Source organism: Athene noctua, chromosome 5, assembly GCF_965140245.1.
Source record: "Athene noctua chromosome 5, bAthNoc1.hap1.1, whole genome shotgun sequence".
In the NCBI taxonomy this organism is placed as follows: Eukaryota; Metazoa; Chordata; class Aves; order Strigiformes; family Strigidae; genus Athene; species Athene noctua.
Genome location: NC_134041.1, coordinates 8,807,038 through 8,831,694, shown reverse-complemented (window position 1 = coordinate 8,831,694; position 24,657 = coordinate 8,807,038). Strand labels below are relative to the sequence as shown.

General features: G+C 38.9%; 1 protein-coding gene across 2 annotated transcripts in view; it reads right to left on the bottom strand.

The window, feature by feature from the left end:
- The window catches only part of LOC141960575 (BEN domain-containing protein 5), a 971,168-nt gene that overhangs the window by 447,608 nt on the left and 498,903 nt on the right, over positions 1–24,657 (bottom strand). Inside the window, exon 7 of one of the 2 annotated variants that reach the window (XM_074906246.1) lies at positions 6,277–6,316. In XM_074906246.1, coding sequence (XP_074762347.1) covers positions 6,277–6,316 — 40 coding nt within the window. The remainder of the gene's footprint in view (positions 1–6,276; positions 6,317–24,657) is intronic. The other variant, XM_074906247.1, reaches the window with a different exon arrangement.

The following is a 24,657-nucleotide window of genomic DNA, read 5'->3' as shown; positions in this document are numbered from 1 at the left end:
TAAGGATCCAATTAAAGGGACATGCCAAGGTGCATGGAAACATCATGGTGACCCAGAATAATAATAAGGCATTGTGGAAAAGCTTGATATTTTTCTTCAAAAGTAATGGATTAGCCTTTAGAATATCTTCTCTGCAGTCATATTTTGACTTCGCAAATATCACTTATTCTACATGCATCCAAAAAAAGGTCCTTTCTTTAAAATGCAAAGGTGGGGATGAAACAGCCTTACTAAAAGTAAATATTTTTGCAACTAAATGAAAAAAGCCTAGTTTTGTTATTGGATCAAGAACGTGTCATTTCAATAGATATCAAAACTGTGATATTTGAGATGGATATAAATAGTCTTTGGGGAGACAGATGGGGATGGATCAGGGGACAGGCAGAAAGATCAGGGTGGACTTATTCTCTTGGGCCATGTTGTGAGTGAAGACCGTCTGCTCTGGGAAAAGACGGGAACAGCAACACCGTTCAGTGAGTATGTAGCATCTCTGGAGTCATTATTCTGGCAAATGGAGAGGTGTAAGTAGGAATTAGGAAGGTACTGATCTGCGTGAATAAGTAATTACAAGCAACAATATTGCTGCTTCTTATCACAGCAAATGAAAATTCTTACAGCTCTTCAGACAGAGTAAAGATGAGGAATTGGATACAGTCAAATTTCCTAATTAGCCTCAGGACAGCTGAAACCAACTTAATGGCACGAAAAGAAAAAGTCCACGTTTTCTCTCTGCATTCTGTTAGTACATCATCTTGCTGAAGTTTCATCAAGACTGGAATAAACTTCTTCCTGTAGTTTTAGACTGACAACACAGGGATTTCACTCTGAGCTGAGACTTTAGCGTACATATTTTATTCGTATGGTAGAGAAATTCTTGTACCGTGGGTTCAAACAAACCATGTCTATTGCCTTGCTGAGCAATGAAGTGTTGTCCTTCCAAGTTATTTTACATTATTCTGGGCAAATGGGTGGATTAAGACCCAGTGTCTTAGTGATATGGGAAATAGTTTCCCTCCTATCCATCACTGAGCATTAAAAGACTCAATTATTACTGGAAAGATAAGTAATTTCTCTTCTCCATCACCTTTTCAAATAAAACAGCATGTGAAGCTTCACTAACAAACATGAGCAGTAATTATGTTGGGCTGTTCAAAAACCCAAGACGCTATCCCTTGACACATACTTAGACCAAAATCAATGTACTATTAATTAATAAGGACTAGCAAAAATAGTACCCGAATTTTAGCAGCAAACAACTTTCTGTCACATTTTATTACTCTGTATCATTTTTACTAATACCTGTCTTATAGCTTCATGACTTTGAGTTCATATTATTTTCATGCTTCAATTAGAAAGAAGTAGATAGCCAGACTATCCAGGAAGGTAATGGAAAAGTCTTGTAGCGGGGCTTAGTGGTGGAATTTATGGTTAAATGAAACTTTCAAATATACTATAAAACTTCTCCTTCCTTTACATAGTTTTACTTGAGGTCTCATAAGCAGTAATATGTAGAAATGCAAAACTTAATCAGCTAAAAAATATAGCAAATCCCACATATCACTTTATGCAATGCCAGGAGAGTAGAAATATATTTTCCCAACCAGAGGAAATTAACTAGGCAACAGTCCTATATCTATAATTTAAAGCAGTAAAATATGTATGGCAGAAACTAAAGCCACCTTAAAAGAATTCAGGGTAGCAGTGTATCACAAATTAATGAAATGGAGACATTTTTAGAGCATGCAGCACTGACGATATTAAAGGGGGGAGAATATTTCACCACATAGATCAGTCTGATAAATACTTTTAAAATCAAGCCTTTTTCCCTGTTTAAAAGTGTAAGAGCTTGAATATTAGGGGGAAGCACACACAAAGTCATTAACATTTCTCATCAAATCTCAATGCCGCTCCACAGAGATTAGGAATATCTCACTCTGCCCCTGCATATAAACCTCTAATGTGGTCAGAGGAAAATCTGAGTAAATCAAAAGGCAGGAATTATGGAGCCAGCTCTTACTTTATTTCACCTAAAACAGAGCTGAAAGAAGCTCTAAAATACTTTATATTTCATGCTGTAGCCAAGTTGGGCACTATGGAATATTCAACTACCCCTGGTTTTTTACATGCAATCAATTTACTGCTGCCAAATGTAGTAGGTTTATATACATCTGGGAAACATGCACCTACAGTGCTGATGAATTTCTCCTGACATTGCACTGATTTCAAGAGAATGTTATTTTAAATTGGCAGTAGAGAGACTGGTAGAGAAGGATAAAGCCCCGAGGACAGCTGAATCAAAGAGAATTTCAAAAGAATTTTCCTGATGGTTCTTGGATAATATCACGTTAGCTATTTTCAAAGCCAATAGTTTCCAACACACTTCCATTTATGGTATCAATAATTAAAAAATACTTCAGTGGGAGATGAACTTACCTTACTGAGGAGAGAAATTGGAAAGCTTTATTATTATCGTAAACACAGGAGATGCAAAAAGCTTTGTCTCCATGGAAAAGCTATGGAAACAGGGATATCTTATTTGCAACTATTGAGTGGTTACCACAAAATGTGATGTGATTGTATGTGCATGTTCAAAGTGTTACTACATGATCACACAGAAATTAAGGGCAGATCCTCATCTCCTTTGTGCAGCAAGGCCAAATTAAACCACATGAAGATTAGGTCCTAAAACCCAAAGTCAACTAGAAGAAGTGTTAAGGAAATATTTTGGATCAAATTCAGAGGTAAAACTAAGTTTAAAGAAAATTTAAATTACCAAAACTTAAATCTCATTATGTCCCACTCCCTGCCAGCACGTCCCTGCCAGCTACTAATGAATTTTTAACATCTTTCCCCCACCCCACTGCGCACATCGGCTCTGACTCCGGCACCCTGAACCGTACAGCACATTACAGTCTAATTGTAACTCACATGTCAAGGGGCAAGAAGAAAGGAGTGTGGTGAGAGCATTGATAAATTTAACTTAACATTCCTCCAGCTACTCAGCAGTAAGGCAGAGCAGTGAACTCCCCTCCACATTTTACATGGGTGTCAGTTACTTCAAAGGAATATATTTGAGCATGAGGGAGCCTGGCTCGCTCCCAGCTTATGCATCATTTGTGTCTGGCTGTTTCTGGAGACCCACAGCAAAGCAAAGACTTCCTTCAGTTTGGGGTGCATTGTGGAGCTTTCCATAGCTGTTTTCTTAGGGGCGCTGGAACAGGTCAGCTCTGTATGTTGCATGAAAAATGTGTAGCTGGAGCTGCAGCTCTCACCCTCTGCATTTCTTTATTTTTTTTTTTTTCCCCCCCATTTTTTCCCAGAGTGCTCTCAGTGCAGGTTACAGATTAACGATCTCTACCTGCTCAGTTGAACGTACAAACGTGTTTTTAAGTCAAGAACCTGTGCCATTGGGTTCTGCACGCAGAGTTGCGTGCACATCGCTGGGTGTTTGGCAGCCATCTGGAGTAAGGCAAGAGGTGGCTGCGGGTCACCCTCACAGCATGGGCTCGGCACAGTGTGGGAAAGATGTGGATGCAGGGCACGAGGAACGGGCACCGCTTCCTACCCATCGGTGACTCCTGGGAAACTGTGCAACAGCCACGGGGAACAGCGCAACTGCCATGAGGTAACGTTAAGGTTTCGGTGATCCCACAACCTCTCTTTTGAATGTTTTGGCACTTGTGGCACCAAAAACTTAAGGGGTTTCTCAACACCCCTTAACTGACATTAATGGCATTGTTTTACCTCGCAATTAATCTCCTTAACTGGCTGATCAGTTTTTGGAAGTTTTTTATGTGGCACGTGGAGAAGAGCTGTTGTAATACCTGCAAGGGATCACGAAGCGATTTTTGACTAAATGTACAAAAACTGGTTTGAGAATTTCTCGCACACACAGAAGAAAGATGATATTCACCATGACAGAAGTGCAAATCACAGAGGTCACCTTTGGTTTTGAAGTCCTTTGTCTGTTCTTACAATTAAGCAATAGGGCTTTCGTGGCTGATAACTGCTTTCGAGACATGGAGGACTTTCATACTATAAATAAGGCTGAGTGACCTCCTCCACAAACAAAGGCTTCCTGCCTGCGGCAAGGTGGAGAGCAGGAACAAGTCCCAAAGGATTAACAGCTGCAACTAAATAGCCCAGTCCCTAATTTGAATCAGTAAATTAAGGGATGACAGTGATTATGGCTGATCTCAGCCATTATAAACGATATCACGATTTTGTAAAAACAGACTGTTGATGTCAGATCTTAGAGATAGGACTCAAAAGAATGAAATATTTTAAAGTTGCAGTCTCCAAAGAGAGAAAAAAGCCTCAAGACTATGATTTCTTTTATTTTATTTTTGTATTTGTAGGGCCCAAACTAGACCCTTTAATCCACAGGTTGACATTTTCCAATCCTACTAGGAATTAAGTGCCTAACTTTTTCAGGCTCTTTGAAAAATCTCAGCTTTCGGTTCTTAGGTAAGTTTGGCCTGAACCAGCATCAGGCTTCTTTTGAAAAATGCCTTTACTGAAAGCACAACTGTAGGCACTCAATTATATAATCACGGCAAAAATATTAGGTTTTTTTTTCCCTATGTAGCCAATTATTGTAGATTTCTGGCTAAATATCAAAGCGTAAAACTTGCATTTCAGAAAAAATTTGTGTTAGAGAATGCTTTTTTCCCCCCCTTTAGTGCAGTATGTCTACCTCTGCAGTTATTGAAAGCTATTTTGATCCTTCCAGCTAATTGCTGTGTTGATTTAGTAGATTGCTGTATTAAACTGAGAGATCTGAAGCAATAGCTGTTTACTGTGATCACGTCTATGCACAAACTCAATTTAGACAACCTTTTCACTGTTCCAGTGAATACTGTATCTGAAATTATGTGGAAGGTATCATAAATTCATTTTACAGAAAACTCTCATATTATGTTATTTTTGTCCCCAACCTTCTTTTTTTCTTATTAAAAAAGTATCTGTGGACTTGGTGCCCTTATCCAAGATCTGAGTGTTTATTACAGTTAAGACCTTCAGAAATCTTTTTTTTTCCTCTAGAAATAGGGAATGCTGAAGATACAAAAAATGAAAAATGTGCCATGTTTGTCCTTGAAGTTACAGTCAGAATAGTGACAATGGCTGTATCACACTGTATTGTTGCTTTTATCAGCAAGTGCCCTGAGCATACATTAACATAATTGCAAACTGCATGAAAAGTGAACATGCAAAAATGTGATGCAATTGCCAATAGCCTCAAACATCTGTCCCAACAAAGTGATCCTCCTCCTTATTTTAATTCTTATTATTTTAACAAGGTTAGTGAAGGAGAAACCATGTCACAGATGATATCTACATTTAGAATGTCAGAACAATTATTAATGCAAAATTGTTATCCAGGCAAATGTGTGTCACATTTTGTTCACTTCCCATAACACCTGTTCATTTCACTAACACATTATTCCCAGTTAAAGTCAGAACTCATTAGTCCCAGTTAAAGCCAAACGGAAAGCTTAATACGTTCATGCATCTGAAAATTTGAAAAAGTTAACTAAAAGATAGCACCATTCAAGCACAGTGTACATCTGAAGCTGGTGGGCAGCAGACTTCTGTAGCAGCTAATGGAAGGAAACTGAGCCAGAAAAATAGTAATAAATTAAAAGTCACCCAGCTTTAAGAGCTGAGATCAAGGAGAAGCACTATTAAAATGATGAGCATTTCAATCATGGTACCGAGACCTTCAAAACTCAGTATGCCAAAAAGCCCAACACCTTCCCAACACATGTTGGTTTACCTCCTCAATAGGTAAATGACAAAAGCCATTATGAAGCAGATTGCTTAAAGCATTTTAATTTTAACTAAACATTTTCTTACTCGCTTCAGGGTTCTCCAGTCCTAAGCCTGGACCTCCTGTCTCCCACCACACGCACAGAGGGCCACTGTCTCCACGTTTGCCACCAAGGAAAGTCAAACTTGCAATTCTGTGATACTTGAATACACACTGTGAATTCGAGGGCATCTGCCCTGCAGATATACCAGTAACTGTAACCCCAGGAGGCTTAAAGAAATATCAGCACTCAAATTCATAGAGTAAAGGTCTGAAGAGGCAGCTCTGTGAACGGATAACTGCCCGGGGCTTTGCCAAGCACAATATAGCTGTCACTTGTTATTACGTGAAAGATTTTCTGGGGAACAGTGTTTTTCATTTTGCATGTCAGAGACAGGGGAAAAACACATTTAGACAACCATCTCTTTAAGAAAAGAGAAGAGAACCGTGCAGCAGAGCTCACTTACCAGGGCTGGTTATTGTCAGGAGGTCAAGCTGCCGTTTCTGCTGAAAAACAAATTATAAAAGGAATTGTTAAAAGGGGACTAATTTTAGTGGGTCAGTTTAGACCTGCAAACTAAGTGTTCTGACATTTATAGCAGAATTAATTACAAGCTACATGGCTCACCGTAACTCTTTTGGATGGGATCCACATGTATTTTATAAGGAAGAAAGAAACCCCTTGCTCAGTCCTTTTAATGTGTTTTTATTTGCACTTATAAAGTGTTACTATTTCTTTTTTGGAACATATACTTGAAATGGATAGCTAGAAGCACAGATGGACCGATATATTTATAAAAGTGATTTCTGATTCCACAGGGAAGACAAGGAACCAAGACAAGAAACTATAAGTTCTTTATTCATATCAATCACTGACTCATAGCCTGTATGTGATCAAACACAATTATATTGCCTTGGGGTGAACCTTTCAAAGACATGTAAGAGGATCTAGACAAACTCAAGACTGATAAAAGGAAAGCTTCTTTTCATGCTGAGTGCAGTCAGCCCATGGATCTCATTGCCACCAGATATCCCTCTCTCCAAAAGCTTGCCAGACTTGATCGTCACTGGATATTTGTACAGATAGCAAATTATAAGGAGTTTTTATAGCAAATAATCAAGTTTAAAAAGGTGAGTGGTTTCTGGAAGGGCATCAAACCTTCACAGGGCAAACCAACCTGTGCCACGAGGTTAAGAAAATTTTTTGCCTGGAACAAGTTATCCCACCAATGGCTTGGTGGCTGTGGGGTACATCTGGGGTTCCCTTTCTTCTGTAACACGTAGCTAAGGGTGTTGCTTACTCCATGTTCCCAATCTTAGGTGACTTCCCCACCACTGCCTCTCTGTAGCCTGTCACTGAAATCCATGTTCTCCCGGACCATTATCATCCTTTTCCACCTTTCTGTGGGCTGAGAGCTTTCCATCACCAGCAGGGCTTTCCCCATCTCACAGACGGACTGTTACTCCCCCTTCTTCATAGCACTTTCTAACTCACTGTCTGCTCCCTAACTTTGCCCAACATTAGTATGTCTAGCTGGAATTGAAGATTATACTGTCCAGTTTAATTTCTCTCTCCTAATTTGCCCAATAATGTCTGTGTTACTTCCATTTATTGTCAGCCCTATTGATCTTTTTCTAATCTAATTCTCATCACTGCATTCACTGTATTCCCTGGGTGACAGCTCAAAGTCCTTGAGGAGGAAACATGGACTTGGTATTCCTTACTGTGAATGCTCTTCCTTGGAAACTATGACTGATGAAACTCCTTTCCAAACCCATCATTTCTCTGTAAGTAAAGTGTCACTGGCACAGTGGATCATCCACTGAATATACTTGAGCTACACACCCAACAGTGAATGTGGCCTGCTGGGAAGCTGAGTGGGGTGTGAGCCTGGGAAAAAAAAAAAATCTGAAACTTTTCTGGCCCTCAATACCTTAGCTCTTGTACAACACAAATCATAGTTGTTAGAAAATTAATTCCTGTTTGTTTTCATAGGTACTCCTTCTTCTCTTAACTCTGACAAGTCATTCTGAGCGTGACCTTAGCAGTGTGCTTGATCACATTTACTTTATTATAAAATACTAAGGCCAGACTATGCCAAGGCCTTTTTCCCAGTGTGCCAGGAGAATGGTAAAAAGGAGCAGAAGACCCTGCTGCTGCCTTGTGTCATCTCCACAAGAACCATTCAGAAATGCTGTCCCTACTCTGCTGGGGTCTGCTCACCCCACACTCCTTTTCCAGGAAGCAGTAAAGCAAAGTAGGCAATAGTGTAAGCACATGACCCGCCTCCCCAGTGGGAGCTGTAAGACGAAACATCTCCTAATGAGCTAAATTTTATATAGATCCTGTGCCTTAATCCTGATTCATATGTACAAAGCTATGAAATGCCAGGGCTTAGCACCCACTGGGCCAAAAGCTTTGCTTACATTTCTGAGCACAACTGGAATTCCAAATGCTGTATATCTAATGAACAGCTAGAGCAGAAAATATATATCCAAAGCCTATACTCTGTGAAAGCTTCTCTACTGGGAAAAAAGGTGGAATATAAATATCCTGCATCAAAGAAGGTTGCAAAATGTAGAGATTTGGAATAGAGAGAAAGTCATGTAGCCCAGCTGGCCCCTGATCCTGACTTGTCTATTAACTAGGGTAAAAATAAACATTAAATAAAAACCTAAATAGCTAAACTTGATACTACAGGAAAACAAAAGCATATAGAATAGACTAAACAAAATGAAACATAAAATTAAATTACAAGTCAAATGTTCATTTTATAACTTTTTCCTGCCTGGACATTGCTTTCAAGCTGGCCTTGGAAAAAACAAATTGACTCCAGATCCAAGGAATCTTTGGGTATGTGTTGAACTTTAAACTCAAGTTATTTCTCTGTCTTCAAGTGGAGCAGCACTGATCTTTTGCATCTAACACCTAACTGCTGCAGGGGATTTGAAATGCCACCAGGTTCTTGGCACTGGCTCCACCCAAGCGCTCTGGGCTGGAGCACAGTGGTTACCGTCTGCCCGCTGCACTGAGAGAAAAAACTTCTCTGTTCTGACCTTCAGCAGACCTTGAAGAGGTTTCTCTAATTTAACTCGGCAAGGGGAAGTTTGTGCACACTCACTCAAGCCCTGGAGAGAAGGAAACAGCAATGTGCATTCCAGAATGATGCGTTTAAACATGCAAAAATGCGCTAATTACGGGTCCAATCGCTTTCTGGAAATTCAAGCCTGCTCTTGGATCTCAGGGGCTAGCTCTCTGACGTTTCCAGGGCTCAGCTGGATGCAAGCAGTCTAGTAACTAGATGGAATTTTTTTAAAAAACATACAGACACACTTATGAGTAGCTATAAAAGCAGCAGAATTTGAATTTAAAGAGAGAGGCATTACAAGTGTCACAAAGATTAATAAAATAATTGCATCAGAAGTTTCATGACTGTGGGGCTTTATATATTTGCTTCTCCCTTCAGTGCTGAAAGATGCAAATTGCAGCTGTTGCCCCCCTCCAGCGTGATCACCCTCTCCCTGTTTTGACAGATTTCTTGAGAGATTCATCTCACAGGATGTCTGGCTTTTTTTGTTCTCCGTTTAGTAATTTTCCACTTCTCAAAACACCTGCCCCTGCAGAGATGCTTGGGACTATCCCAATCTTCAGGCAACCTACTGTCCCAAGAATTACTTACAACCTAAGCACTGAAATGTAATGACTATCATCCCTGTTCGGGCGAGAGGTGAGTGTTTCCCATATCGCTAAGGCTGGATTTCACCTACGTTGACAAAAAAGCATTCCATGAGAAACACTAAAATGATTTCTACAGCATCAGCCATAATTTATAAGAGGCAAACTGAAAGATTCCCTGTATCGCCACAGGATCTTTATTGCTATAATCCTGTCCTACCCTTAAGGGGCAGCATCCTCATTTTCACTTGGCTGGCTATTTGAGAGCCTAAAGGCAGGAAGAGGCCTTTGGTGATTCATACTGGCTTCCCACCTCGAGCAGTTTTCTATCATTGGTACTACCCAGAGGCACAGTCCCTACGGTGCATTAGGGCTCTGCAGCAAACCTGCAGCAGATTGTGTTCACTTCCGCAAAATTAACACAATCTTTAATTAATGCAATAAGCACTGATGAGTAATAAATCATATTAAAATACAAGGAAGGCAATTTTTTAATAAATTAAGCATTGATTCACTCAATAAATATTAATCTACTAAGCACCAAGAATTCATTACATTTTAGAAAACCAGTTGAAAAACCTCGCTGGCGAGCTGGTCTGAAGTGTGCAGAAGAGTCCCTGTTCACCCATAATATACACTTATTTTTAACTAATTCCTTAATTTATCAAGTTAAGCAATTTGCCTGAAAGTTCCTGAACATTATTCCATTGCAATATGCAATCTTCTCCACGCAGATTCTAACTCACCCTGCAGATTATTTCCTAAATTTTTCTTAGTAAATCCCTTTCTGGGTACCTCCTTTCTCTTCCTGGATGTTGACAGTCTTTAAAATATTTGCTGACTGGTGTCATTTAATTTTCACCTCAATTAACTCAGTGAGAGTTGCAAAACCAGAAAAAAAAAAAAAAGTAGGGGGTGTAAATTAACTCATTCATTTAAGTTTAGCTTATCTACGAGATGTTCTTTCACACTTTGCTCTCTGCAGACTTCCTCCAACCTTTTTTATAGATGTGGGATGTGCTGCACTTGCTGTGACTCTTATCTACAGATTAGCAAAAGAGAAGGAAAAAAAGCCAGATGCAAAGATGCCCCACGAGACTGATATGGAGCTGTTTCTGTAGCAACCGATGATTTTCTTCTCATGTAAGAATGAGCCTAGTCATATCTAATTCTGAATGTATCTGGGCCTCACTTGCCAGCCAAAGCTGTGTCAAGTATAAAGTCAATATAGTCAGAAAGAGTGATAAAAAAAAGCAATTATAAAGTCATCTTCCTACTCCTACACTCCTCTTCCAGCCAGGATCCAAAAGATATCCTTACCCCTGCCTTCTGTCCCCACACCCCATCTCCAAGCCCCCAACATCCCGCATTGCTGGTAAGCAGAGATGGTGGCGGCCGCCAGCCACCCAGGCATCGCACACACAAGGCTGCTGTGCTGGAGCTCCTTCAGCAGTCCTGTGCACCCACGTCCCAGGAGACAGCATTCTGGGGCAAGGGTTTCTCTAGACCACAAAGGGCATGTGTACCTGCCTTTCTCTGAATCTCTATAGAAAACTCCTAAACCTAGAGCTGAGATCAACTTCAGCTTTAGAAAGCCCTTGCTGGGTTTGCGCCATTTCACTGCCTGCCTTCACTCCGTGGGCAGCATTTTCTGCAGCTGTGAACCCAAAGACAGGCTGCCCATCTCACTAACATCACCTGCCATAGTCACCCACACAAAGCTGGAATTGACTCTCTGGGACCACAGGAAGACTTGGTCTTCCTAAACGTATTTCACCCAGTCTGGTCTCTGCTATTGATCTCTTCCATCTAATTTTAATGTGCTTTGAACAGGTGTCTCTCCCTACCACCTTCAAACTACCAGGCAATTCAGAGGGTTTAAAATTGAAATCAAGTTGTGTGATTTATTTTTTTTTTCTTGGAAGCTTTGCCACAAGTTGTTACTAATTGTGCCTTTTCCTTTTAACTTCTAAATTAGCACTTCTCTTCTATAAACTGACTGTGTTGACATAAGAATGATTGAAACCAGTGCATCTTCTCGCAAAATAAAGCTGAGTATGTATTGAAGGGTGAATTTCACATTTCTATGGCCTTTATTATTGCCACACTCTGTAATGTCAATGCTTTAAAATGTAGCCTCTAACATTATATCATGAAAAACCCTAAAAGTTCAGAAAAAGATCAGAGATCCCAAATATGCAACTTGGCATGGTGTGGATGGCAAAACAGGGCTGCCCACAAGCACCACCAGAAGGCTCTTGGTTTTGCACTGAAGGTATTTACAGTAGAGGTGAGGGAGGAAGGAGAAGGTGCAGAGGGAGAGGTTAAAGGCTGTATCCCATCCTCTCACACTGCTACCTGGTGAGTGACAAGCTGTGCACCTTGGTGTGTTCTGCTCCTATGCAACGGACGTTTCTGTGACAGAGAAGTGGTATACCTTCTTATAGTTGTTCGTTGTTGGAAAGTTTAAGAAATATTCAGGGCTAATCAACATCCAGAAAAACTTTCTAAAGAAGGCTCAGATAAAGGAGGGTGTTAGAAATATTAAATATAACTCAGTGAGCATTGCACATCGATCTAGTTACTCAAATACAAGTTTCTCTACTTGTACCTTCCTTCCCTTCAGAGTGCAAGACTTACCTCCAAAGAGAAACTCTCAATTTAAGTAATGATCCCAATAAGCTACTAATTCAAATTCCATTAAAATGGATAATTTGATGATTTAAAGCTGCTTTTTTAAAAAAATAAAAAAATCACGTTATGCCAAGAAATAATATTTTCTTTCCATCCTGAAATCACAGACTTTTGTTCATAAAATGAAGCAAGATCTCACATTCTGTACTTCCTTTGTGATTAGCTGATAAGGTTTCCTGGTATAATGATAAAATGAACCAGTCAGCTTGTTGACATTTGGCTGGGATTTTAGTAAACTGCATCTGCTGTAGCCTACTCTGTGGAATCAATTATTGATAATATAGGTGTGGGAGAACACTTATAAAGTAGTTTGGGATATGTTATCCCTCACACTAAGGGCTATAATGAGCATTTTAAACCTTTTAACAGTTACCTCCACAGACATTTGACTGTTGCAATATTTGGTAACTCAATTCTGGTTTAGAATCAAAACCAAGTCCAAATGATGAAAGGCAGCACCAAACCATAAAGCTACTTTATTCATCCTTCTAGTTCACATATTCTTCTACTTAATATCTGACACCTGTGTATTTCTTTCCCAAAACCTAAGTGCCAGGAATAGATGGTACTTTCTTACCTTTCAAAAACACTCCCAAACAAGTAGCTAAGACCTCTCCTTCTCCCCACTTTAGCTATTTATCTCAAGAATGCACCACTTGTGCATAATGTTCTTACAGTCCTGTTTTGCTCAAAAGCTATTTAGAAAGAATATTAATACAATGAAGGTTAGGGAAAGATTGAAAAGCCATGCAAAGTATCTTTGGACACACATACAAACGCTCGGTAGTACCTATGGCAGTAGTAGTAGGTCACAGCCCTGCAGCCTTGAGAGCAGTTTACTACCAAAAGCAGCAGATCACTGCCCAACGCAACAGCCATGGGAGGCTGAGCAATCTGGGCAGCTGCACAGTGGAGACCATTTGCAATGTGCATGCTCGGTTTTATTGGTCACACAAATTCACAGTCTGTTCCACATATTCTTGAGTGACATCTACTGGTGCTTTATTCATAGGTTACCTTATTTACATATAGAGCAGTCATAAAGATAGTATCCAGATTCTTACTGAACCACCAGGAACCAAAAAAAGCCCATCCATTCACTTCAGATATTTACAATCTCCATAGAAAGTTATTAAGACTATCTTATCTCTGGAAGCAGAGAAAGGAGAAATGAACTGCTTTGGAATTCACTGATCCTTAACTTTGCCAATGAGAGTTATGACAACAGAAAGCCTCTTAGTTTTCTGTCCTTCTCCACCTGTAAAACAACAAGCATCCTTATACACCTCAGTGAAGAACACAATGGTAGTTTCTTTGCAACTGTATGGTTTGATAATGTATATTATGCATACACAGTGCATCCTCACATGCGCATGGAAAAGGACATCCTTGATTAGTCAGTAACAGTCTCTTTTTAACCTGAGTAAAAATATGGCGAGCAAATCCAATCCCTTTACTGAACCAAAATGGCAAACTCGACTCAGAACTCCTGATTTAACAGGTTTCTATCCTCCTTGTTAATCCAAGCCTGAAATGCTGAGACAAATTAATGCATGGATAGCCAGCGCTCTACTCACTCTGCAGCCTGTGTAGAGTATGTAAGTATATGGAGTACATACACAAACACTGATATTTCTGCCCCAGTAAAGACTGAGGAAAAAGAATGGATGATATAGACAACAGCTTGTCTGTGCTTTGTTCTGTTCTTCCCAAAAACTTTGGGCCTGCAAGAAATGAAGGAAGGGAATAAGTCCCATTTCTCCATGGTCTGACCCCACATCCAGGTTGGAAGCAAGCCTCTTTGTAGTTCCACTTAGAAGAAGGTGGCTGTGGCTATGTGCATGTTTTAAATGAAGCATATGTACTTACACAGCAAGGGTTTGGGATCTACTCATTCCACAATTTAACTCAGCATTTTCAAGGGTTTGTTTTGGTAACAAACCACCATGCAGGTTTTTCATAGTTTGGTGTATTATTATGTAAATTGCAGAGCCATGGTTATAATCCTGTGCTTGTGACATCAATTACTTAATGCCTATAGAGATTACTGTAATGCCATAAACAGAGGATTATGTCTTAAAGTACACAGTAAGCAGCAGGAGCTAATAAACTCTTCTCTTTAAATTGTATTTATTTGGAAAAAAAAAAAAAAAAAGAGTAAACAAGGGCAGGAAAAACTATACAGACCACACACAGTGCCATTAACAACCAAAATCTATACATGATGCAGATCGCTTTAGGCATTGCACAGCCATTCTTTAGTTGTGAATTCCTGTCTTACGTTAAGTCTTACAAAGAAAAGGAGCAGCATTAGTGAAAGCCATTATGAACTTTGAAAGTCCGCCGTTTGGTGGGGGGGTAAGCAACAGTGTTCAATGCATGTTTAATTAGAAACAAAGCATATCTACCTATACCAGTAATAGGATATTGACTAACTAGCCATTGTTTATAGGCTGTTTTAGATAACAGACAAGACAGATTAACCCCCAACATAAGCAATTTTAAAACTAAACATGCAGTTGTAGAAGCCTGTGATCACACAATAATGGAGGCACAAATCCAGAGGTTTACATCCCTGCTCTGCCCCATCTGGACCTTGAGATTGAACTTCAGCTTCTTACACTCAGCTGTGAATGCTCTGACTGGCAGATCACTTCTCCGAAACATTCTTTTGCTGTCTATAACTAACTAACCATGTATTGAAAGTGGGACTTACGTTCCAACATCTGCATCCAACCTGAGTAGTTTAGCTACCAGCTAGTAGTAGTTGCCCTACTCTCTCCATGTCAATTAATGCTAAATTTAACAAACTGTCATCATGCCAGAAGAGCCAGCACACAGGTGGTGAGAAGGCTGACTTGGGTTCAAAGAAAATACTGTTTTGAAAAAAATTAATTCTATGAAAAGAGAGAAAAAAAAAAAACAAATACCTAGAACTCTGAGGGAGTTACTGAGAAGTTTTCTGAAGGACAAGAAATTTTCACTAGAAGAGTCCTTCTTTGTAAGAAGTTAAATATCTTCTTGTTTGGGGAGCAGCATGTGTTGGTACTGGGTTTGCCTCCTGCTCTGTATTGAAATTCTGCTCAGGGCAGCACTTAACTGGAAAACAAAACTCTGAATTACAGCACTGACACGATCCACTTCCTAATACACCTGAGCCCAGTCAAAAGAAACACTTCTTTGATAAACTTTTAAGAAACAGAACTGTAGTTTCACACTGTAAGGATATAAGTACAAATGGAAGGAAGAAAACAACATATGAAAGATGCAACACAAGAGTTCTGAACATAAAATTTCCCAAAAGTGATTGTGTTTTCATGCATAAAACTTATGAATTATGACTTTAAAGTCACAGAATTTAAAAAGACCCCGTGATTCAGCAACAGAGTGACAATAATCATGAGAGAACAAAATCTCTCTAGTTGCCGTTTGCCTAAATCCCTCCTCCTCCAAGAGCTCCCTGCCTTTACTTTTGATTTTGTGGGAATTATCTGATTGTGTTTATCTCAGGTGTTACTTTCTCTTAAGGTGCTGGAGCGTGCCTGAGATGCGGGTGAGTCGTGTGACAACACAGCACAGCAATTTCCAGATCATAGTTCCAGTGGTTGAAGGTATTCTGCAAACGCCCAAAATATATTCCCTTTCCACTCAGAGATGGCAATATTGGAAGGCAAACAAGTGACTAGTATACAATGGTAATGCATGCCATTTTATTTAGAAGAAAGCCTCAATAATAGGTTGTATTTCTGGTATTTCACATTCAAACATCTTGTGAACTTAAACATTCAACACAGCATATTTCAGCTCTACAAGGAAACCAAACTTCTTGCCTGTAAACCCAAGTGGCTGGGCTGTCTGTATAGCACAAAGCAGAATAAATGTTGGGAGAACTTTATGACTGCAACTTGTCATGCATGATATCTACAGGCTATATCATCTCCAAAATCCTTCTGTAGTGATTTCCATTTGTGCCATCACCATTCAGTTTCAAAGCTACCAGTATCACACCTACAGCTCCATGCATCCAAGTGATCAGAAGGAAAAGACAGAACTTACTCTGTTTTGAAAGTCAGTTTTTCACTTACCATAACTATAACTGTAAATATGTACACACATAAAAATATTGCATATGTATATACAATCACAGACACATAGAAAAATTAATGTGTGTGTATATGTCGAGGTGTGTCTATTGACTTCTGCACTGTACAGAGAGAAGTAAATGCTTATAAAACTGTACACAGACATCACACAGATAAGGAACCCATATAGGCTATGTATAGTAGGCACAGAAGAAAAACCTAAGAAATACTTGAAATTATCACACCTATCTAAGACCAAGCTAGCATTTTTTCACCAATAGAAACCTGGCAGCACACACATTTCCTAGTTAAAGCAGCATCTCTTTAAGGAGCCAAAGGAAATCAGTGTGTGGGGAGTCAATGCAACTGATTTCCAATGCACCAGACTGGACGATTTCATTTTTTAATCTTCAGCTCTAAATTCACTGGCCCTTCACTCCTATCACATTCACTTTTCCTCTCTCTCCTCTTTTCCTCAGTCCAGCGAAAGTCCAGTTTCATCTGCATTTGCAAACTGCTAATATTATGGGAATGTAAACCAGTAAGATAGGAAACACCTGATTCCAAATACTTGCATAAAAGCTGGACAAAATCAGTTTGTTGGGGTTTTTTTTGGTTTTTTTGTGTGGTTTTGTTTTGTTTTGTTTTGTTTTGGTTTTTTGTTTTTTGTTTTTTTTTTATCAAGGGGGCAACTGATTCCACCCCTCCAACTTCTGCTCTGGCTGTCGAAGCACCATTACAGCCAAAGACTTTTCTGTAATAGGGACAGGCAGGAGGGAAGGGGGAAATAACTGTCTTTTCACATTTAATTTAAGAGGATTATTTTATCTGAAAGTCTTTCCCCTCTCTCTACTGTGCAAAGTTCCTTGTTTACTGTATATAAGTGAAGACAACATGATGAAAATAATAGTGAAAAGTTAAATTAGAATCTAGTGTGTATGGACAAATATATAAACTTATATGCCTGACTATTGTGGTTTCATCTAATTTCAAGCTTTTCATCTAATTTCAGTTTGAGTCTGTTTCCTTTCAGAATCCATGGCAGTGAGTTAGTTTTTCTATTGCTCAAGAAAAAATCAATTCTTTTTCCAAACCAGACCACTGCTTGTCATATTCACTTAACAAATGATTCAGAGCATCCCAATCTTCATTCTTCTAAAAACTACATATTTAATTACAGCCCATGAAAGCACTGTCTGGAGAAGTCAAATGGCAGCAATGAGCGTGAGCTATCTGGGAGGTAAAAAGAACAATCTTACTTTCCAAAGACCCAGCACTTTTTCATTCATTTCTGAAGTAATTTTGTTGTAGTTTTCTACGGCACATGCTAAAACCATTACTAAATCACTATATCTGAGCATCTGGAGCCACAGATCTTGGAACAAGATCCACTCAGGCTGCAACCTGTATCAAAACTCCCAAAGACTACAAGGGCAGAATTGGGATGCCTTACAGCCACTTCCAGGGTCACTCTGCCTCTGTACATTATCTAGTGTAATTCATGTTTAATCTATGGGTGGTGTCTCTAGAACTGTTAATAAAAACAATAAAATGGAGGCTACTGGAACCAAGGTAGTATTTAGCTCTATACAGCCAAATTTGAACATTTTTATTTCACTTCTGAAATTTGGCATTTTAGCCCAAACGCTTCACCCAGGTGCTTTAAACTGTGAAAACCCTTCCAGGACATTTTTATTCACATTTGAAGATAGGTATGTATCTTGTATGTAATATGTCATGATATATTAAAAGAGAAAATAAAGGCTTGGTTCATCAAAATCACTGAGCTGAGTTAGCTTGCCCGAGAGCATCCTCAAATGGAGATCTGTGTAAGAAAACGAGGCCATCCAGATATTACTAGTTTGTTCCTCTCTTCAGTACATGTCAGGTTATTCTGACTAATAAAATGGGGAATAACATTTGTCCCGTACACTGAACAGAGATAAGAGGTCTGAAATCCTCTTTTCATTAGCCTCGTTGCTAACCGTTTCAAATTATCGCTCTTTTACAGTTGTTCTATAAGCAATTCATGGGGACCTGCTATCTGATATATATCTAACAGTCGTTAAAAAACACAGAACAAACACTTGTGGAAAAATCTTTGTGGTGACTGACAAATACAAGGCTGTTTCGAGCAGCACCCAAAGCACAGGGACTTCAGTGGAAGAGACGAAAGAACCAAATGCCCTTTTAAACAATTTTGATATGAAACTGCTAATTTTGCATCACAAATATGCAGTTGCTTCAGGGTTCCGTCTAGCCAAAGGCTGCACTTTTCCAGCTCCCCTTGCTGAGACAGTCACTGAAGGCAGATCATGTGTCTCAGAATCAGATCTGCAGAATTCAAAAGCTGAGATTTACGGATAAAAGTGTAAGAAACATTTAACTGAGAATGTAGTAACTATGTCATGAAGCTACTGCAAAGCAGCTGTTCTTGGATTACACAGAAAATATGTTTATTTTGATAATCTGAAATGTGGATGTTTACCTATGATTTGTAAGTCACCCTGAAATTTCCAGGATTCAGAAAAATACAGTTCCATATTTAAACTGTTTCCATTGCCCTTATTTATGTTCTTAATTTATTAGAAGAAATCCAAGAGGTTTACAAACATCCATAGAATATTAGCCTTAAAAATTAATTATCTAAATGTTAACAACAACATTTACACACTGTGTTTGGAATAGCAGTTTGCTTCCCCAAACAGTACATATTTTTTAGTTAACAAAAGAGCTCTGTTATGTCAAGAGTAACTCATGAGGAAGAATCAGTCCATCATTTCAAACCAATTTCACAGCTGCAGGAAAGGTGAGCAAAGTTTCCATAGGTGAACATATGAGGAAGATTTATCCTTGTTCTTACCTTGAAGTCTATTGTGTCAGACAGCTATGTTACAGGATTTTTATTTTTTTTTTAATTTTTTGTTTTAAAGACCACAAACGTAAATGTTCCAGTTCATAGTGGCTAAATTAGATGTCAGGCTGATGCCTGTTCGCAGTGAGCTTAAATTTTTCTTTTAGGCACTGAAGACAGAGAATATTTTTTCTTTTGAAATGTAGCTCCCTCCACCACAGTCCTATGGGTTCAGGTTGCAGGGGAGATGCAGGGCAGGTGCTGGAGCACAGCCTGCCCTTGCCCTCGCCAGTCCCAGCCTCCGCAGAGGCGAGCAGCTACTTTATTCCCCACAGACCACTCCAGAAGAGAGTGTTTCTACTGTGTTAGCCATCAGATACATACCCATGCTTATTTACTACTGGAAAAAATATGAGAGTTCAAGGCTTTTTATACCCCCACATAAATAAAACCGTTCAGACAGTACACTAGAATCAGTATTTTCAAATGAACTTTTTAACAACATCTGAATAGCTTTCCAGCCCACATGATCAGAAAACTAAGTAAAATCATTGGGGATTACTGTTAATAAACTCCTTGAAAAAGGGGGAAAAAAAAAAAAAAAGGAAATATGATCTTTAGGCAGAAAAAGCACTTTGTATACTAGGACCTGCAAAGCAAGGGGCAGCAGCGAAGAAAGTGTTAAGAGAACTGAAGATAAAAAGGTGCCATTAGGAAGCTGGCTTTGGAGGAAGTTACATAGGAATAAGATCAAACTTTTCTTAAAACAAATAAGCAAACAAAACATCTCACCCAGCCGTCTGATCAGCAAAGAAATCAGAACTGTCAGCTTTCATCCGCCACATACAATAAACCTAAACTCAAAAAAATAGTTAAGTTTTGATTCAAGCCACAGAAAGCTAATTTTTACTGGCCACAGCTTTTCCTAACTAGGTGTTTTGAACTCTAAGGAACATGAGATTTTTCTAGGTTGGGGGGGGTGTTTTAGCATTGCTACTGTGTCAAATTTGAATTATGCACAGATTTTTAAATATGGAACTGTTCCTCTACTTATCATGACAGGCACATTCACATCATATAAAATTGGGAATGGGGAGAACTAAACAAAGCCAGTGAGATCTGAATTGATCACCTAAAACATCTGCTGTATTGCTTAGGAATTGCAGCACATATGGTATATAGGAGCATCCAATATTTGGAGGCACACTACCTATGCAGAACATCCATAAAATGTCAGAAACACCCATTTTGGCCATTTCAGTCTTAACTCTGAATGTTCTTCTTTTAAATAAAATGCATAAAATTATTTTTGGGTTGATTTTTCTGTTTTATCACATAGTTTGATTGCAGCCGACTTTGCTCCTGCCCTAAGTCTCCCGTATGTTTCTGTACAGCGCTGAGAATACTAATAGTGTTCAAAAAGACAACAAGAGCATAATGGAAAAGAGAAGGGAAAGTTATCATCATAATGTGATCCTTCCTATCGCAGACAATCTACGCCTCGCACTTACTCTGAATCTCACCACTATTACGGTACAATAATCACTCAGCAATCTTCACACAATATCTATTAACAACGAATCATCAATGTGCATTTCTGTAACAGGATTTTACTCTAATGCAACAATCCTGCTCTATAAAACTCCAGTATTGCCAAGAGCTAGAATGTGACATTTTCAATAACAGCTGACCTAGAAGTGAATTAGGCACCCAAATGACTTTTAAGCATTAACATATTTTTGAGAATCTGGTCTAAGCCTCAACATTTCACTGAAACAGGTCATGCTGGAGCCTCTGAATTTGCATTTTAAAATAGTATGGCAAAATATCTCAAATGATCAAGTAAAAGTAGTTTTTAAATCCTACTGCCCAATTATTGGCTTTGAACTCCCATGAAGTTAAGCTAAGTTTGGCTTTGATTTGGGGGAGATAAGAAACGCTGGAATGTCATATCTACTTAAACTACATTCCAGTGGAAAAGAGAGCTACTGTGCAAAACCAACTAAATATCTAATGGGGTACTGGAGCCACAGAGTCATAGAGGCCATTAGGTTGAAATGAAACTCTTCAAAAGGGAACTAGTCTAGGGAACTGTACAGGTTCAGAAAGATGGCAGAGATCAGCTAAAATACTTGTAATCTGTCTTCGCCAGAGTTTCCTTTAACCAGTTCAAGCTCAGAAAGGGGTGAGGGTGAACCATGAATCAACATTTACAGAGTCTCTCTGGTAAACTTATTATTTGTTGCTGTCTCTATTGGAAAACCTGAGACAAAGGCTTTCCCCTTAAAGATAAACACTAATAAAAGTGCCTGTACTTGTTCACTGCTTTGAACCTAATCCACTGGCAAAAATAAGCAACAAGTTGCATAATTCTCAAAGTCCTTCCGGAATTTATTGAATTAGACCCTACAAGTGATTACAAATAAACCCAGCACTAATTTGCTCCTTACCTCATCAAACAAACTGGAAAGATCCTACTCACCCATCTCAGACGCTGTCTTTTAGAAGAAAAAAACCCCAACATTCTGGGATGGCTAAGAGATGAACAGTGTACCAGTTCTGGTAATTCCAGCTCGCATAAACAGAAGACAGCATGGAACCCAAATTACAACAGACAAAATCGTGTATCTTTTAAAATAAGTTCAGTGCCCAACCAGCATTGTCCAGTTTGGCACTATTCATTATTTCCAACATGGGAATGCTAAAATACAGCATTTAATGAAACCACATTATGTACTTAATAATAGCCAACTGTATAACTGAAAATGAAAAGCTTATTTTCTTTCTTTGTGACCTGAGGTCATCGTGAACCCAAAGAGGGCAAAACTCACAGCTCATGTTATCTGTGCCACAAACTTGCTCTCTTCTAAACCAAAAAGGCCCCAAGGAAAAAAAAAAAAAAAAAAAATTTAGAGCTTTTTAAAGTGCTGATCACAAAAGCAAAAGCATCGCTAAAAGGATATATAATTCTGTGAGAGCTCCCTCTTTTGGCAACAACAAAAAAAAAAGCTTCACAGATCATCACTGTAAAGGTTGTGACAAGGGATTCTTTGCTTTCAGGACCACAAATCTCAATATCAATAACATAGACCAACCTTATCGTATTTTATCTTTTAGAGAAGACCTCATCTGCACAAAAGTCTTCATTTACCAAAACAAAGAAGGCTGCTGCTCTTGCATTTTGGTGTTATTTATACTGTCCTTTGATTCTGCACACCTCGGAGCAGGAGAAACCACTCAAAATTCCACATTTCCCCTCAAGATTTTGCTGGGAGTTCAGAGTTACAGGGCTGGCCAGGAGCAGCCAGAAACAGAGGCAATTTGGTATTGGCTGGGATAAAAATCACAGGATTAGTCAAGAAAATAGGTCACAGAGGACAAGCCAAAGAACAAGTGTGAAGAATGGCTTTTTACTGATTAGTCCCTTCCTGAGAAATGTGCCAGAAAATACAGAGGGTCCCCAAGAAATTTCCTTTTAATACTCAGGCCAAGTTACACTGTGTAGCTTTTCCAAGGAAGCTCAGGGTTAGTTAAGCTGTCATATGGAAAAATATCTAGAATTTTTTTAATCACTATTGAGACTGCTGGTATAAAAGCTTTTACCTGGACACAGGTTTCTATGATGATGATTGCTTGGGAAGGAGCACTGTCCTGAACATGGGTTGCATTAGCAAACTTGCTACACCTGGCTTCTCAGTTAACTGGGGGCTGGGATTTCCAAGGGAAATCTGTTCATCTGAGTCGTTTACCACATTTCTCAGTAAAATGGAGTTTGGGATCAATATGCTGAGCCTACAAAAGATTTAAGGCAAGTTCTTCAGGATTTACCTGTACCACAAACCTAGATTTATTAATATTAATTTGGTCTTGGGTAGGAAAGAGTGAAACGCTTTGGTTAACTTTTCCTTTTACTTCCCTATAACTTACATCAGCTGATATTCTGAAACTCTGATTCTATACCATGGGAGCTTTTTAGCAGTTTTTGTTAAGGGTTATTGAAATTTTAAAGTTCATTATGTTACAATTCTCTCATCTAGGCCTCAAAGGCTTTTACATTACTTCTATCCTGTGGGGAAACTAAGCAAGGGGGTACTGGTTAAGTGAACACAGGGAGAGCTCCTTATAGACATTATAGGTATTATGGGGTCTTTCAATTTAAATACCCTGTCTGCAAAAGGCAGATTATTCTGGATTTATATACATAAAGAGAATATCACACTAACTTTTTATTAAAAATTAAAATCTTTTGAGTCACAACAGAAATCAATATACCACAATTTGAGTGAAGTAGAATGATGATCCTGTGGTTAAGTAATTGAAAAGGGAATTGAGTAATCTGTCATTCTCCCTGCTCTGGGCAAGTTAGCTCTGGATGTCTTAAGTACTGTATTGTAGGCTCCTAAAAGAGTTAGACATCAAGTTTTCAAAAGAAATTCCAGCAAGTAAGACAACATTTTGGAACATACCTAGATACAAGTCTGATTTTTCCATTTTGCACATCCTGGTTTAACATCTCAGACTGAGAAATGAGATGTACAGTAAGAATTAAAGACATGTCCACAGTCTTTATAGTCTAGCATTGCCCACCTCTAGGCTTGCAGGTGGGAACTGAGTGAGGTTGTAAAATCATTCAGAAATGCAAGCATGGGAAGCAGCTGCCAGCAGATCTGCAAAATGCAGAGTCCCTCTAGCTTAGAGCAATGCTAGACCTATCTGCAACTGACTTTGTAAAAGCATCCTAAGAACTCTGAAACCTTAAATCACTTTTGAAAATGAGACTAAACTCCTAAAGTACTTATGCATTGCTCTACATAGTGTTGTGGAGGTCAAGTTCTAAATTCAAGAGCTCTTCTGAAAACTGAACCACGTAGCTCCACAGAAAGGGTGTTATATTTCCTTTCTTTCATTCTTTTCCTCTGTTACCAGCATAAGTTTGTTCTATCTGGGATAACATTTTGCAGTGTTGAGACATCAAACTAAGTTTCTTGTGCTCGTATTGTTCTTTTCTGTATACATAATTACACACATTACTGCTTGTTTATACTGTGGCATAAATCAGGGGTTGAGGTGGTTATAGATAGATAACCACTTGTTTTCAAGAATAAGGCAACACGATTAGGACAAGATGGATAGTGAAGACAGGCAAATCATGATGCAATTCTGTATGAAAATATATCTGTGTAAATGGTATAGGCAAAATCTGTTCAAGCTTCAGTATAGATCCAAATAAACTCCAGAATCAGGGCTGATGCTTCTTTTCATGACACAACGTCAGCATCTTTCTCACATCCAATTGCAGCAGCTTAGGAAGAGAAGTATTTGCCTTCATCTTGAATTTGCCTGCCTTTTGTCACAACCTTAATTTCATTGAATTGCTGAGTTTCGTATCTTTATAAAATGCACTATTCAAGCTTCCAGCAGACATGCAGATTAGCCTTATCCTAAAGCACCTCATCTCTATTTATCCCGGGATAATTAGTCACGTAAATTAGAAGTCATTACCAAAGGCTACAAAACCCTTTAGCAAAGGCTTGTTGACAGG